General features: G+C 30.5%; 1 protein-coding gene across 1 annotated transcript in view; it reads right to left on the minus strand.

Annotated features, from left to right (window-relative positions):
* The window catches only part of LOC111681969, a 20743-nt gene that overhangs the window by 5021 nt on the left and 957 nt on the right, over positions 1-14765 (minus strand). The window contains exons 2-3 of the mRNA XM_046956154.1: positions 14121-14496; positions 13686-14061 (exon numbers count right to left, since the gene is read on the minus strand). Coding sequence (XP_046812110.1) covers positions 13686-14061; positions 14121-14496 — 752 coding nt within the window. The remainder of the gene's footprint in view (positions 1-13685; positions 14062-14120; positions 14497-14765) is intronic.

The following is a 14765-nucleotide window of genomic DNA, read 5'->3' on the forward strand; positions in this document are numbered from 1 at the left end:
AACAAACTCAAACACAACTCAATGATGCCAACAGCATCCAAAAATACAAAACGAAATACACAGCTAAAAAACCAGATACATCTACACACACGTGTACATCTTTTTCTAATATACAGTGTTGTTGTTGCTTATGTAACAAAGCATGAAAAAATATGAAATTTTTTGATGAAATTTTCAGAGGTTATATCGGATTTTTGCTCATATTTCCGTTATTTACCGACCGATTTTGCTGATTTTAAATAGCGATCTTCTCGAAAGCATGTCTAACAGAATTATTGAAGATTCGGATCTCGAAGATATCTGGGGTCCTCTAAAAACTGATTTCAACATACACACAGACGGACATAGCTTAATCAACTCCGCTGCCTATAAGGATCCAGAATATATATACTTTATGGGGTCGGTAAATTATATTATAGAAATTACAAACGGAATGACAAACTTATATATACCCTTCTCACGAAGGTGAAGGGTATAATAAACGGCTTAAGTATCTTTATCTGAGGCAAGGTACAATTCAACTTAAATACTTTATTATGACAACTAAATCACATTTTATTTTTGTAAAAGGTATAGGGTATTATATGATCGGCCTCGCCCGACTTTAATTTCTTACTTGTTTAATGAATCTTTTTTTTTTTCTTCATATCTATCCTAAAGTTAATTTATGTCTTGTTATTACGGTAGTAGACAAAAGTTTCGTTTAATAATTGAAAAAATTTTCCAACAAATTTCAAAGAATTATTTTTAAGTATTTATTTTATAAAAACATCAAAATTTAAAGTGAAGGTGATTTAGTTTCATAAATAACTTAAGGGGTCAAATGATTTGTTTTGTTTTTTTTAGAAAGGTTTAAAAGGAAACGTTTTTATGTGGCTAATAAAACTTGAATTCAGAGATTAACTTAAAGAAGCAAATGCCACATCAGAGCTAAATGCAATGATTTAAAATATTAGCTACTGGAAGTTTCTGTTAAATTTAACAATATGTTTTTTCCTTCATTTATCATTTTATAGGCTTATTTTGGATTACAAACCAAAAAAATAAATAAATTTCAAATTTACTTTTGTTACTTGGCAATTTTTCATTATTTTTTTTTTTTAATCATAAACAATTGATGGATTTGCGAATTTTGAAATGTTTAGTGTGCTGGCATAAAGGAATACAATTTGGCTTTTAGCCAAATATTTTAAATATTTTAACTTAAAAAAAAAGGTGTTCTGGCATAAAGTACGAGAACATTGTTATTTTCCTTTTATACAATTGACCACATTGTTGTTTTTTTTTTCTTTTTTTCCGGCCTTATCTCAAAAGAATGTTAATGTTTAATTTTACTTAAGATATAACAACAAAAAAAAAAGTTTTTTAAAAAATAATGAGATTAATTATACAAAATGTTTACAAATATTTTGACATTTTTTTAAGACATTTTTAAGTGGAAATGTCAAATAGTTTTGTTGAAATTTAAAAAAACAAACTAAAAACAAACTATTTATTAATCTAAACAAATAATTTTTGTTTAAATTTTGAAAATGTATTTAGCAAATAAAATTCATGATCAAAGTGAATTCTGTAATTAACTTTACGCTAAATTAACTTTGCAAAAAAAATTTTAGCATTTTTTATTTTATTTTTTTTTAATAAATTTAGTTTTTTATTATTGTCATCATGTGTTAGTTTTAAGTTAAGATATTTTTTTGTTAATAAATTTTCTTCAAATTCGTTTTGTTTTCTTTAAATTATTGCACGAATTGTTGGAAATGGCGCGTGTTGAAATTGTGTTGACAATTTAAATCATTTGTTATGGGTCCACTACAAAGAAATGGAAAATATTTTAAATATTTCCGTTGCTTTGTTTTAGTTTTCTTTCTAGTTATGTTCTAGTTCTGTTTTAGTTCTGTTCTAGTTCTGTTCTAGTTCTGTTGTAGGTCTGTTGTAGGTCTGTTGTAGTCCTGTTGTAGTTCTGTTCTAGTTCTGTTCTAGTTCTGTTCTAGTTCTGTTCTAGTTCTGTTCTAGTTCTGTTCTAGTTCTGTTCTAGTTCTGTTCTAGTTCTGTTCTAGTTCTGTTCTAGTTCTGTTCTAGTTCTGTTCTAGTTCTGTTCTAGTTCTGTTCTAGTTCTGTTCTAGTTCTGTTCTAGTTCCGTTCTAGTTCTGTTCTAGTTCTGTTCTAGTTCTGTTCTAGTTCTGTTCTAGTTTAGTCGTTACCAAATTGTTTTCAATTTTAAATTTTTAAAATTTTCTTGCAGGGAATTTCTTAATTGTTTTTTAGCACACTCAAAAATAGATTTTTTATTTAATTGTATTTTTTGAAAAATGTTTTCTATAATTTTGTTATATTTTGTTAAGTATACCGCTGTGAGATTAAAATATTTATTTAAATGGAATTAAAATGATAAATTATGGCGTTTAACTATGACGTATGAAAGAAAACATTCTTTTAATATAAACAGGAGGGAAACAGCACAAAATAAAAACAACATCATTATTTTTTTTTTTTTCAAAAAATAAACTAAATGACCTAATTATGTTGGAAAGAACTGATTTTTATATTTACGTCAATAATATTTTTGAAAAATAACCTTTTGAACTTTATTAAAATTTCCATAAAAATTTGAATTATAAAATGAAAACGTGGAAAACTTTTGAATTTATCTTTACGACAGCGTTGCTAGTTTGATATTTTTTAAAAAATGATCGTGTTAACGTTTTATTACTCATACTTCACCAATTATTTTATCAAATTAAATATTAATTTAACGTTACGTGAATTTAGTTGTTATTAAAAAAAATATTTTGATTTTCTCATATTTTCTCAAAACGTACAAATTGTAGTTTAGACACCAATAAAAGCAAAACGAAAACATGTTAACTAATACCGTTAAAAATAAATTATAAACCTTTAAAAAAAACATATTTTTACAACAATAATAATAAAAAAATAACAACAAATTTTAAGTTAACAATTAAAGACATGACAATTCAAAAAGTTGGTCCACAATTTAAGTCAATGTTATTAGACACAAAGAAATGTGAAGACACACAAAACGAACAGACAGACAGACGCAATTTTCTTCTATAGTTTAATAAAGTAAAAAAAAATGTCTTCTTCTTTAAGACTCAAACTCTAGACTATTTTTATGCGTCTGCTGTTGCTTTACTAAGTTTGAGTGTAATTTAAACTGACAGTAAATGGTTTAACTTGATGATGCTGCTAGTGCAGACTCCCAGACAGACAGACACTTTTCGCATTTAACTTGTTAGTTATGTCATAGACATGCAACCGGAAAACATTGTTTTAATGCTAAGAGATCACTTACTCAGTTTAGAATTTCAGTTTGTTAATATATAGAGAAATTAATTGACAAACATTAGATTTGAGTGTCAGTTCACACCTAAGATTTTTATGTTTATGAAAAAACTTAAAACATAAATTTGTTTAAATGAGTCCGTTTTTGGTTCTTTTAAGAGCATGTATCTTCTGAGAGATCTTTACAATAGTCTAGTCTATAGTCTAGTCTATAGTCTAGTCTATAGTCTAGTTTATAGCCTAATCTATAGTCTAATCTATAGTCTAGTCTATAGTCTAGTCTATATTCTAGTCTATAGTCTAGTCTATAGTCTAGTCTATAGTCTAGTCTATAGTCTAGTCTATAGCCTAATCTATAGTCTAATCTATAGTCTAATCTATAGTCTAGTCTATAGTCTAGTCTATAGTCTAGTCTATAGTCTAGTCTATAGTCTAGTCTATAGTCTAGTCTATAGTCTAGTCTATAGTCTAGTCTATAGTCTAGTCTATAGTCTAGTCTATAGGCTAGTCTATAGTCTAGTCTATAGTCTAGTCTATAGTCTAGTCTATAGTCTAGTCTATAGTCTAGTCTATAGCCTAATCTATAGTCTAGTCTATAGTCTAGTCTATAGCCTAATCTATAGTCTAATCTATAGTCTAATCTATAGTCTAGTCTATAGTCTAGTCTATAGTCTAGTCTATAGTCTAGTCTATAGTCTAGTCTATAGTCTAGTCTATAGTCTAGTCTATAGTCTAGTCTATAGTCTAGTCTATAGTCTAGTCTATAGTCTAGTCTATAGTCTAGTCTATAGTCTAGTCTATAGTCTAGTCTATAGTCTAGTCTATAGTCTAGTCTATAGTCTAGTCTATAGTCTAGTCTATAGTCTAGTCTATAGTCTAGTCTTATAGTCTAGTCTGTAGTCTAGTCTATAGTCTAGTCTATAGTCTAGTCTATAGTCTAATCTATAGTCTAGTCTATAGTCTAGTCTATAGTCTAGTCTATAGTCTAGTCTATAGTCTAGTCTATAGTCTAGTCTATAGTCTAGTCTATAGTCTAGTCTATAGTCTAGTCTATAGTCTAGTCTATAGTCTAGTCTATAGTCTAGTCTATAGTCTAGTCTATAGTCTAGTCTATAGTCTAGTCTATAGTCTAGTCTATAGTCTAGTCTATAGTCTAGTCTATAGTCTAGTCTATAGTCTAGTCTATAGTCTAGTCTATAGTCTAGTCTATAGTCTAGTCTATAGTCTAGTCTATAGTCTAGTCTATAGTCTAGTCTATAGTCTAGTCTATAGTCTAGTCTATAGTCTAGTCTATAGTCTAGTCTATAGTCTAGTCTATAGTCTAGTCTATAGTCTAGTCTATAGTCTAGTCTATAGTCTAGTCTATAGTCTAGTCTATAGTCTAGTCTATAGTCTAGTCTATAGTCTAGTCTATAGTCTAGTCTATAGTTTAGTCTATAGTTTAGTCTATAGTCTAGTCTATAGTCTAGTCTATAGTCTAGTCTATAGTCTAGTCTATAGTCTAGTCTATAGACTACTCTATAGTCTAGTCTATAGTCTAGTCTATAGTCTAGTCTATAGTCTAGTCTATAGTCTAGTCTATAGTCTAGTCTATAGTCTAGTCTATAGTCTAGTCTATAGTCTAGTCTATAGTCTAGTCTATAGTCTAGTCTATAGTCTAGTCTATAGTCTAGTCTATAGTCTAGTCTATAGTCTAGTCTATAGTCTAGTCTATAGTCTAGTCTATAGTCTAGTCTATAGTCTAGTCTATAGTCTAGTCTATAGTCTAGTCTATAGTCTAGTCTATAGTCTAGTCTATAGTCTAGTCTATAGTCTAGTCTATAGTCTAGTCTATAGTCTAGTCTATAGTCTAGTCTATAGTCTAGTCTATAGTGTAGTATATAGTCTAGTCTATAGTGTAGTATATAGTCTAGTCTATAGTCTAGTCTATAGTCTAGTCTATAGTCTAGTCTATAGTCTAGTCTATAGTCTAGTCTAGTCTATAGTCTAGTATATAGTCTAGTCTATAGTCTAGTCTATAGTCTAGTCTATAGTCTAGTCTATAGTCTAGTCTATAGTCTAGTCTATAGTGTAGTATATAGTCTAGTCTATAGTCTAGTCTATAGTCTAGTCTATAGTCTAGTTTATAGTCTAGTCTATAGTCTAGTCTATAGTCTAGTCTATAGTCTAGTCTATAGTCTAGTCTAGTCTATAGTCTAGTCTATAGTCTAGTCTATAGTCTAGTCTATAGTCTAGTCTATAGTCTAGTCTATAGTCTAGTCTATAGTCTAGTCTAGTCTATAGTCTAGTCTATAGTCTAGTCTATAGTCTAGTCTATAGTCTAGTCTATAGTCTAGTCTATACTCTAGTCTATAGTCTAGTCTATAGTCTAGTCTATAGTCTAGTCTATAGTCTAGTCTATAGTCTAGTCTATAGTCTAGTCTATAGTCTAGTCTATAGTCTAGTCTATAGTCTAGTCTATAGTCTAGTCTATAGTCTAGTCTATAGTCTAGTCTATAGTCTAGTCTATAGTCTAGTCTATAGTCTAGTCTATAGTCTAGTCTATAGTCTAGTCTATAGTCTATTCTATAGTCTAGTCTATAGTGTAGTCTATAGTCTAGTCTATAGTTTAGTCTATAGTCTAGTATATAGTCTAGTCTATAGTCTAGTCTATAGTCTAGTCTATAGTCTAGTCTTTAGTCTAGTCTATAGTCTAGTCTATAGTCTAGTCTATAGTCTAGTCTATAGTCTAGTCTATAGTGTAGGTTATAGTTTAAACTGTAGTCTAGTCTGTAGTCTAAGATATAGCTTAGTCTTAATCCGTTTTTAAGTCTATATTAAAGACTTTATAGTCTTAAGTTATTTAATAAAATAAAATATTTAATGATCAATTAAAACAAATATAATTAAACATTCTCCATAAATATTTTTATCACTTTAAGTCGGCATTTAAATTAATCAATTTATTTGTTCGCAAATATCATCAAGATTTAAAGTCACAAGCTTTTCAATCAACTTAATCAAATTATAGACAAATTTGTTAAAAATTATCTTTTAATGTTTTTATCCGTTATCTTTAGGATACGTTTAATTTTCATATGTTTTGCAGTGAATGTTAAACAACAAAACGCGCTAATCCTTTTTGAAGTCACAACAAATTACCAACTTAAAATGGACTTGGTTGACTAAACAAACACTAAAGACTTTAAGACAAGTTTAGTTTTTTTTTGTAGTTTTTTTTTAGTTATAGACTAAACGCTGAGAGAGACTTTAATGATGGTAATTACGAAAGACACGCACAAGTTAAAGTCAAGCAGATGGACATAAACGATTTTGCACTTGTTAAAAGATACTATAATTTTAACTATTAAAAATAAATCGAAAAAATTACGATATGAAATACAAAAAGAAGTTTATTGCAAATCTTTTTTTTAAGATTTTTTTTCTAAAATATATTTACACTATTTTTCTTGAAATTTTCACAAAAACTTTTTCAAATTGCCTTGTTGAAACGTTGACACTTTGTACACGAATGAGAAACTTACAAATTATAACAGAAAATATTTATGATTACCAACAAAACAAACCAAAACATTAAACATGAAAAAATATTAAATTAAATAAAAAACAGACCAACAATTTGCTGCTCGACAAAGATTCTTCACAAACAAACAACAACAAAAAACCTAAAATACAAGTACAATTCATTCACAAACGTCTTGCGTCTTTAGCATCTCGCTAACCCAGCTAACGGCAGATATTAAATGTGATCGTCACTGTATGTTTTCTTTTGCCGTTAATAAAGCCAATAATAATGGACATCAACCACTACAATCAAAACACTCTCCGATAGCTAGATGGCAAGTCAAAACAAAAACTTATCGAGATAAATGCTTTTTCGAACCATCCATCAGAGAAAGAATAACAAAATCAAAGAAAAAAATACCAGATGCCCACTAATCAAAAAATACATGGATAAATTTGTACCCTACACAACCAGCTAATGATTGTGTACAGACTATGGAGTAGACCATAGACTCGACAATGGACTAACTATAGACTTAATTATGAACTAGACTATAGTCAAGACTCCAGGCTAGAGTATTGGCTGGTCTAGACCATAGAATATCCTATATACAGAACTATACACTAGGCTGTAGACTAGACTAAAGACTAGACTATAGACTAGACTATAAACTATACAAAACTCTAGACTATAGATCAGACTATCGACTAGTCTATAGACTAGACAATTGGCTAGACTATAGACTAGACTAAAAACTAGACTATAGGCTAGACTATAGACTAGACTATAGACTAGACTGTAGACTAGACTATAGACTAGACTATAGACTAGACTATAGGCTAGACTAAAAACTAGACTATAGGCTAGACTATAGACTAGACTATAGACTAGACTGTAGACTAGACTATAGACTAGACTATAGACTAGACTATAGGCTAGACTATAAAATAGACTATAGACTAGACTATTGACTAGACTATAGACTAGACTATAAGCTAAACTATAGACTAGAGTATAAACTAGACTGTAGACTACACTATAGCCTAGACTATAGACTAGACTATAGACTAGACTATAGACTAGACTATAGACTAGACTATAGACTAGACTATAGACTAGACTATAGACTAGACTATAGACTAGATTATAGACTAGACTATAGACTAGACTATAGACTAGACTATAGACTAGACTATAGACTAGACTATAGACTAGACTATAGACTAGACTATAGACTAGACTATAGACTAGACTATAGACTATACTATAGACTAGACTATAGGCTAGACTATAGGCTAGACTATAGGCTAGACTATAGGCTAGACTATAGACTAGACTATAGACTAGACTATAGACTAGACTATAGACTAGACTATAGACTAAACTATAGACTAGACTATAGACTAGACTATAGACTAGACTATAGACTAGACTATAGACTAGACTATAGACTAGACTATAGACTAGACTATAGACTAGACTATAGACTAGACTATAGACTAGACTATAGACTAGACTATAGACTAGACTATAGACTAGACTATAGACTAGACTATAGACTAGACTATAGACTAGACTATAGACTAGACTATAGACTAGACTATAGACTAGACTATAGACTAGACTATAGACTAGACTATAGACTAGACTATATACTAGACTATAGACTAGACTATAGACTAGACTATAGACTAGACTATAGACTAGACTATAGACTAGACTATAGACTAGACTATAGACTAGACTATAGACTAGACTATAGACTAGACTATAGACTAGACTATAGACTAGACTATAGACTAGACTATAGACTAGACTATAGACTAGACAATAGACTAGACTATAGACTAGACTATAGACTAGACTATAGACTAGACTATAGATTAGACTGTAGACTAGACTAAAGACTAGACTTTAGACTAGACTATAGACTAGACTATAGACTAGACTATAGACTAGACTATAGACTAGACTATAGACTAGACTATAGACTAGACTATAGACTAGACTATAGACTAGACTATAGACTAGACTATAGACTAGACTATAGATATACTATAGACTAGGCTATAGACTAGTCTCCAGGAGTACATGACAGACTAGTCTAGATTTTAGACTATGGACTAGACTAGCGATTAGACTATGGACTAGACTACGGATTGGACTATGAACGAGACTTGACTATAGCCCAGACTATAGACTAGACTATAACTAGAATATAGATAAGAGTATTGATTTGACTAGACTATAGACAACACTTTATACTTTACTACAGACTAGACTCTAGATTATACACTACACTATAGACCTATACACTAGACTATAGACTAGACTATACATTATACCATAGACTAGAATATAGACAACAGATAGACAACTATATACTAGACTTTCAACTTGACCATTAACTAGACTATAAACTAGTGTATAGAATATAGACTAGGCTATAGACTAGCATATATGTATATAAGATATAAAATATATTCTTTATAAACTTAACTTTAGTCTTTAGGGCTATTCATATGTCTCACAGAATCAACCAAACTCCATGATCACAAATTTTTGTTTATACTCCAAATTTTGATTGTTTGTTTATTTGAACTAAAATTGTTTTCTTTACTCTATTTAAATGAAACAAAAACTATATAGAAAACAAATAAAGACCCAAAAAAAAATAAAATAATGTAACAATTATTAACTCCATGACAAAGCAGCAATCAATGAAGAATTAAACTTTCAAATTATTAGTTGTATCGATCGCTCGCTTACTAGAGTAAGTGTACACTTCAAACAAATCTTCAAAACAAGATCCACTTAAGAATATCAATTTTGTTTTCAATATTCTTCTCAGTTTATTACTGAGAAGTTCAGCTTAAATTCTTGCCATTTCCGCAAACATTTAACAGATTTGAATATTTATTACAACTTAACGCATACTTAGCAGAGCTGTTATTAAACCATTAATAGGCATTTATTGGTTTAATATTGTTTATTGTGTTAAAAATGCATCTGTTGTTTTAATTTTTTTTAATTGGATTCTTTAAAATTTTGACATTGAATTAGTTAAAAAAATAAAGATAATACGAATGTTTTGAAATTTGAAAAATTGAAGAAGTTTTTTAAGAAGCACACCCACTATTACTTAATTAAATCGTTGCGTTATTTAAAACTAGGAACTATTGAAACTCTAAACAATAGAAAAGACAATATGGTTGACAACAGACTAAGGCTATATTATATAAAAGATTATAGAATATGTTAACTATAGTAGGTACATGACTACAAACTAGGTTATGAACCACACTGTAGGCTAGACTATAGACTACACTATAGACTAGACTATAGACTAGACTATAGACTAGACTATTGACTAGACTATAGACTAGACTATAAACTAGACTATTGACTAGACTATAGACTAGACTATAGACTAGACTATAGACTAGACTATAGACTAGACTATAGACTAGACTATAGACTAGACTATAGACTAGACTATAGACTAGACTATAGACTAGACTATAGACTAGACTATAGACTATAGACTAGACTATAGACTAGACTATAGACTAGAATATAGACTAGACTATAGACTAGACTATAGACTAGACTATAGATTAGACTATAGACTAGACTATAGACTAGACTATAGACTAGACTATAGACTAGACTATAGACTAGACTATAGACTAGACTATAGACTAGACTATAGACTAGACTATAGACTAGACTATAGACTAGACTATAGACTAGACTATAGACTAGACTATAGACTAGACTATAGACTAGACTATAGACTAGACTATAGACTAGACTATAGACTAGACTATAGACTAGACTATAGACTAGACTATAGACTAGACTATAGACTAGACTATAGACTAGACTATAGACTAGACTATAGACTAGACTATAGACTAGACTATAGACTAGATTATAGACTAGACTATAGACTAGACTATAGGCTAGACTATAGGCTAGACTATAGACTAGACTATAGACTAGACTATAGACTAGACTATAGACTAGACTATAGACTAGACTATAGACTAGACTATAGACTAGACTATAGACTAGACTATAGACTAGACTATAGACTAGACTATAGACTAGACTATAGACTAGACTATAGACTAGACTATAGACTAGACTATAGACTAGACTATAGACTAGACTATAGACTAGACTATAGACTAGACTATAGACTAGACTATAGACAGACTATAGACTAGACTATAGACTAGACTATAGACTAGACTATAGACTAGACTATAGACTAGACTATAGACTAGACTATAGACTAGACTATAGACTAGACTATAGACTAGACTATAGACTAGACTATAGACTAGACTATAGACTAGACTATAGACTAGACTATAGACTAGACTATAGACTAGACTATAGACTAGACTATAGACTAGACTATAGACTAGACTATAGACTAGACTATAGACTATAGACTAGACTATAGACTAGATTATAGACTAGACTGTAGACTAGACTATAGACTAAACTATAGACTATAGACTAGACTATAGACTAGATTATAGACTAGACTATAGACTAGACTATAGACTTACTATAGACTAGACTATAGACTAGACTATAGACTAGACTATAGACTAGACTATAGACTAGACTATAGACTAGACTATAGACTAGACTATAGACTAGACTATAGACTAGACTATAGACTAGACTATAGACTAGACTATAGACTAGACTATAGACTAGACTATAGACTAGACTATAGACTAGACTATAGACTAGACTATAGACTAGACTATAGACTAGACTATAGACTAGACTATAGACTAGACTATAGACTAGACTATAGACTAGACTATAGACTAGACTATAGACTAGACTATAGACTAGACTATAGACTAGACTATAGACTAGACTATAGACTAGACTATAGACTAGACTATAGACTAGACTATAGACTAGACTATAGACTAGACTATAGACTAGACTATAGACTAGACTATAGACTAGACTAAAGACTAGACTAAAGACTAGACTATAGACTAGACTATAGACTAGACTATAGACTAGACTATAGACTAGACTATAGACTAGACTATAGACTAGACTATAGACTAGACTATAGACTAGACTATAGACTAGACTATAGACTAGACTATAGACTAGACTATAGACTAGACTATAGACTAGACTATAGACTAGACTGTAGACTAGACTATGGACTAGACTATAGACTAGACTATAGACTAGACTATAGACTAGACTATAGACTAGACTATAGACTAGACTATAGACTAGACTATAGACTAGACTATAGACTAGACTATAGACTAGACTATAGACTAGACTATAGACTAGACTATAGACTAGACTATAGACTAGACTATAGATAGACTATAGACTAGACTATAGACTAGACTATAGACTAGACTATAGACTAGACTATAGACTAGACTATAGACTAGACTATAGACTAGACTATAGACTAGACTATAGACTAGACTATAGACTAGACTATAGACTAGACTATAGACTAGACTATAGACTAGACTATAGACTAGACTATAGACTAGACTATAGACTAGACTATAGACTAGACTATAGACTAGACTATAGACTAGACTATAGACTAGACTATAGACTAGACTATAGACTAGACTATAGACTAGACTATAGACTAGACTATAGACTAGACTACAGACTAGACTATTGACTATACTATAGACTAGACTATAGACTAGACTATAGACTAGACTATAGACTAGATTATAGACTAGACTATAGACTAGACTATAGACTAGACTATAGACTAGACTATAGACTAGACAATAAACTAGACTATTGACTAGGCTATTGACTAGGCTATAGACTAGACTGTAGACTAGACTATAGACTAGACTATAGACTAGACTATAGACTAGACTATAGACTAGACTATAGACTAGACTATAAACTAGACTATAGACTAGACTATTGACTAGGCTATAGACTAGACTATAGACTAGACTATGGACTATATGTTAGGCTATAAATAATGCTACTTTATAATATATTGTTCCCATAATATTTCTAAAGTAAAAACTAAAATTAAAAAATCTCTTTTTATAAAGTTATAAAAACTTTTTTTACTCTCTTCCTCATTTCTACTCTTTTTTCCCCCTTTTGATTTCATAATAATAGAGATCAATTTTAAAAATTCAATATTTAATCATACAAAAAAGTTCAACAGGTCAACACTTATTTAGCGGCATAAATGTGTATCATAATTTTTAAAAGATCTTAAACATGATCATCATGTGTTTACCGCCAAACAACAACAACAACAGCAACTACACAACAATTGCCACCTTCTTAGGCTAAACTGTGCATTTAGAAAAAACGAAGAGAAGAGAAAAAAAATAACAACTAATTTAAACTCTTTAACTAAATGATATTTGTTGCAGTGATCGTCATACCTAAACAACAGAGAAGAGAGGAGAGAACATTCAACATTTTTACATCTTCTTAGTACAAATGTTGAAAATTTACAAAATTTTAAAAAGCTTTGTGCTTTTTTAACAAGTTTACTCTTTGTGCCACTCCTTGGTTTATGATGCACATGATCACAAGGCAAGAAATTATACCTGAAACGTGTTGAAAGACTCACTAAACAGAGAACCTTCAAAGAACATACAAAATTGAACAAGACGTTTAAAAAAAGATTAAATTTAACAAGAATCATACAAAATGGTAATGATATTTAAAGAATTTAATAGTCAGGCACTTGTTCACAGAAAAACAACAACAACTATATGATCATGAGATCATATGATCTTCAGCATTAGCTTTAACATCCATCAATCAGTTGGATTGTAAAAAAAATATATGTATTCAAAAGGATTACCTTGCATATACCCTCCACACAGACCGCCTTGCGTCGATAGTAATGTGTATAATAAACGGCTGGTTTCTCGCATGGTGTCCCATCAGTTACTGATTGATTCATACTAATGAATATATCGGAATCAATAGGTTTACAATACAATTCACATTCATTATGTTCCTTTTCATAGCCCTGCCATGTATAGAATTTTCCTTTATACTGCTGGCGATTATAGGCCGAACATTGTTCATCGCGCATTTGACGATTGCTAAATTTACATTTCTCATCTTTACACAGGCGGTATTTCTTCATAATGCCAAAACAGCCGGTGGTCTTGTCGGCTAAATCGGGATAGAAAGTGATTTCCAAAGCATCAGAGTCGGTGGTATTTTGTATTCTAATGAGAAGTCAAAAACAATTAGTGTGATTTACAATGAATTCAATCATATTGTGTACCTTTTAATGCATTGTCTTTTTCGTATTTGCACACAAGAATTTGAACATCTACTCCATTTCTCCCAGCGACCCCAGGCATAGGTGGTGCCTACTCTTTTGATAATGTTAATATTTCTTTGACGTGAACCATGTTTACCGCCACCAGCATTCTCATTTTCATAACCACCCTCTTCGTCACCATCACTGTCGTCATAGTCCTCTTCATAATCATTAGATTCTTCGGTTTTCTTAGAGCTTTTGGCATTTTTATTTGATATTTTTGTAATATCCCAGGGTGACAGAGACTTTGTCAATTGTAAGGAACTTTTGCCCGCAATGTCATTAGATGATTTTGATGGGGAGGTAGCTTTTAGGAAATTGGCAAAGCAGAGAAGCACTAGACAAAAGCTTATGCTGCAAATATATTAAACACAATAAGAAAGCTTTAAAGCTTTATTATATAAAAAACAATTTGGAAACTAACATAATGTTTAATCTTTACTCTGACATATAAAATGAATCAGGCCTTTCTATATAATCTAAACCTAAGTCTTGACTTTTGCCTGATCGAATGTTTGGACTAAACTTTGGTCTAAGTTAGTCTATAGTTTAGTCTCTAGTCTAATCTATAGTCTAGTCTATAGTCTAGTCTATAGTCTAGTCTAT

The sequence above is a fragment of the Lucilia cuprina genome, chromosome 2, assembly GCF_022045245.1.
Source record: "Lucilia cuprina isolate Lc7/37 chromosome 2, ASM2204524v1, whole genome shotgun sequence".
Classification (NCBI taxonomy): Eukaryota; Metazoa; Arthropoda; class Insecta; order Diptera; family Calliphoridae; genus Lucilia; species Lucilia cuprina.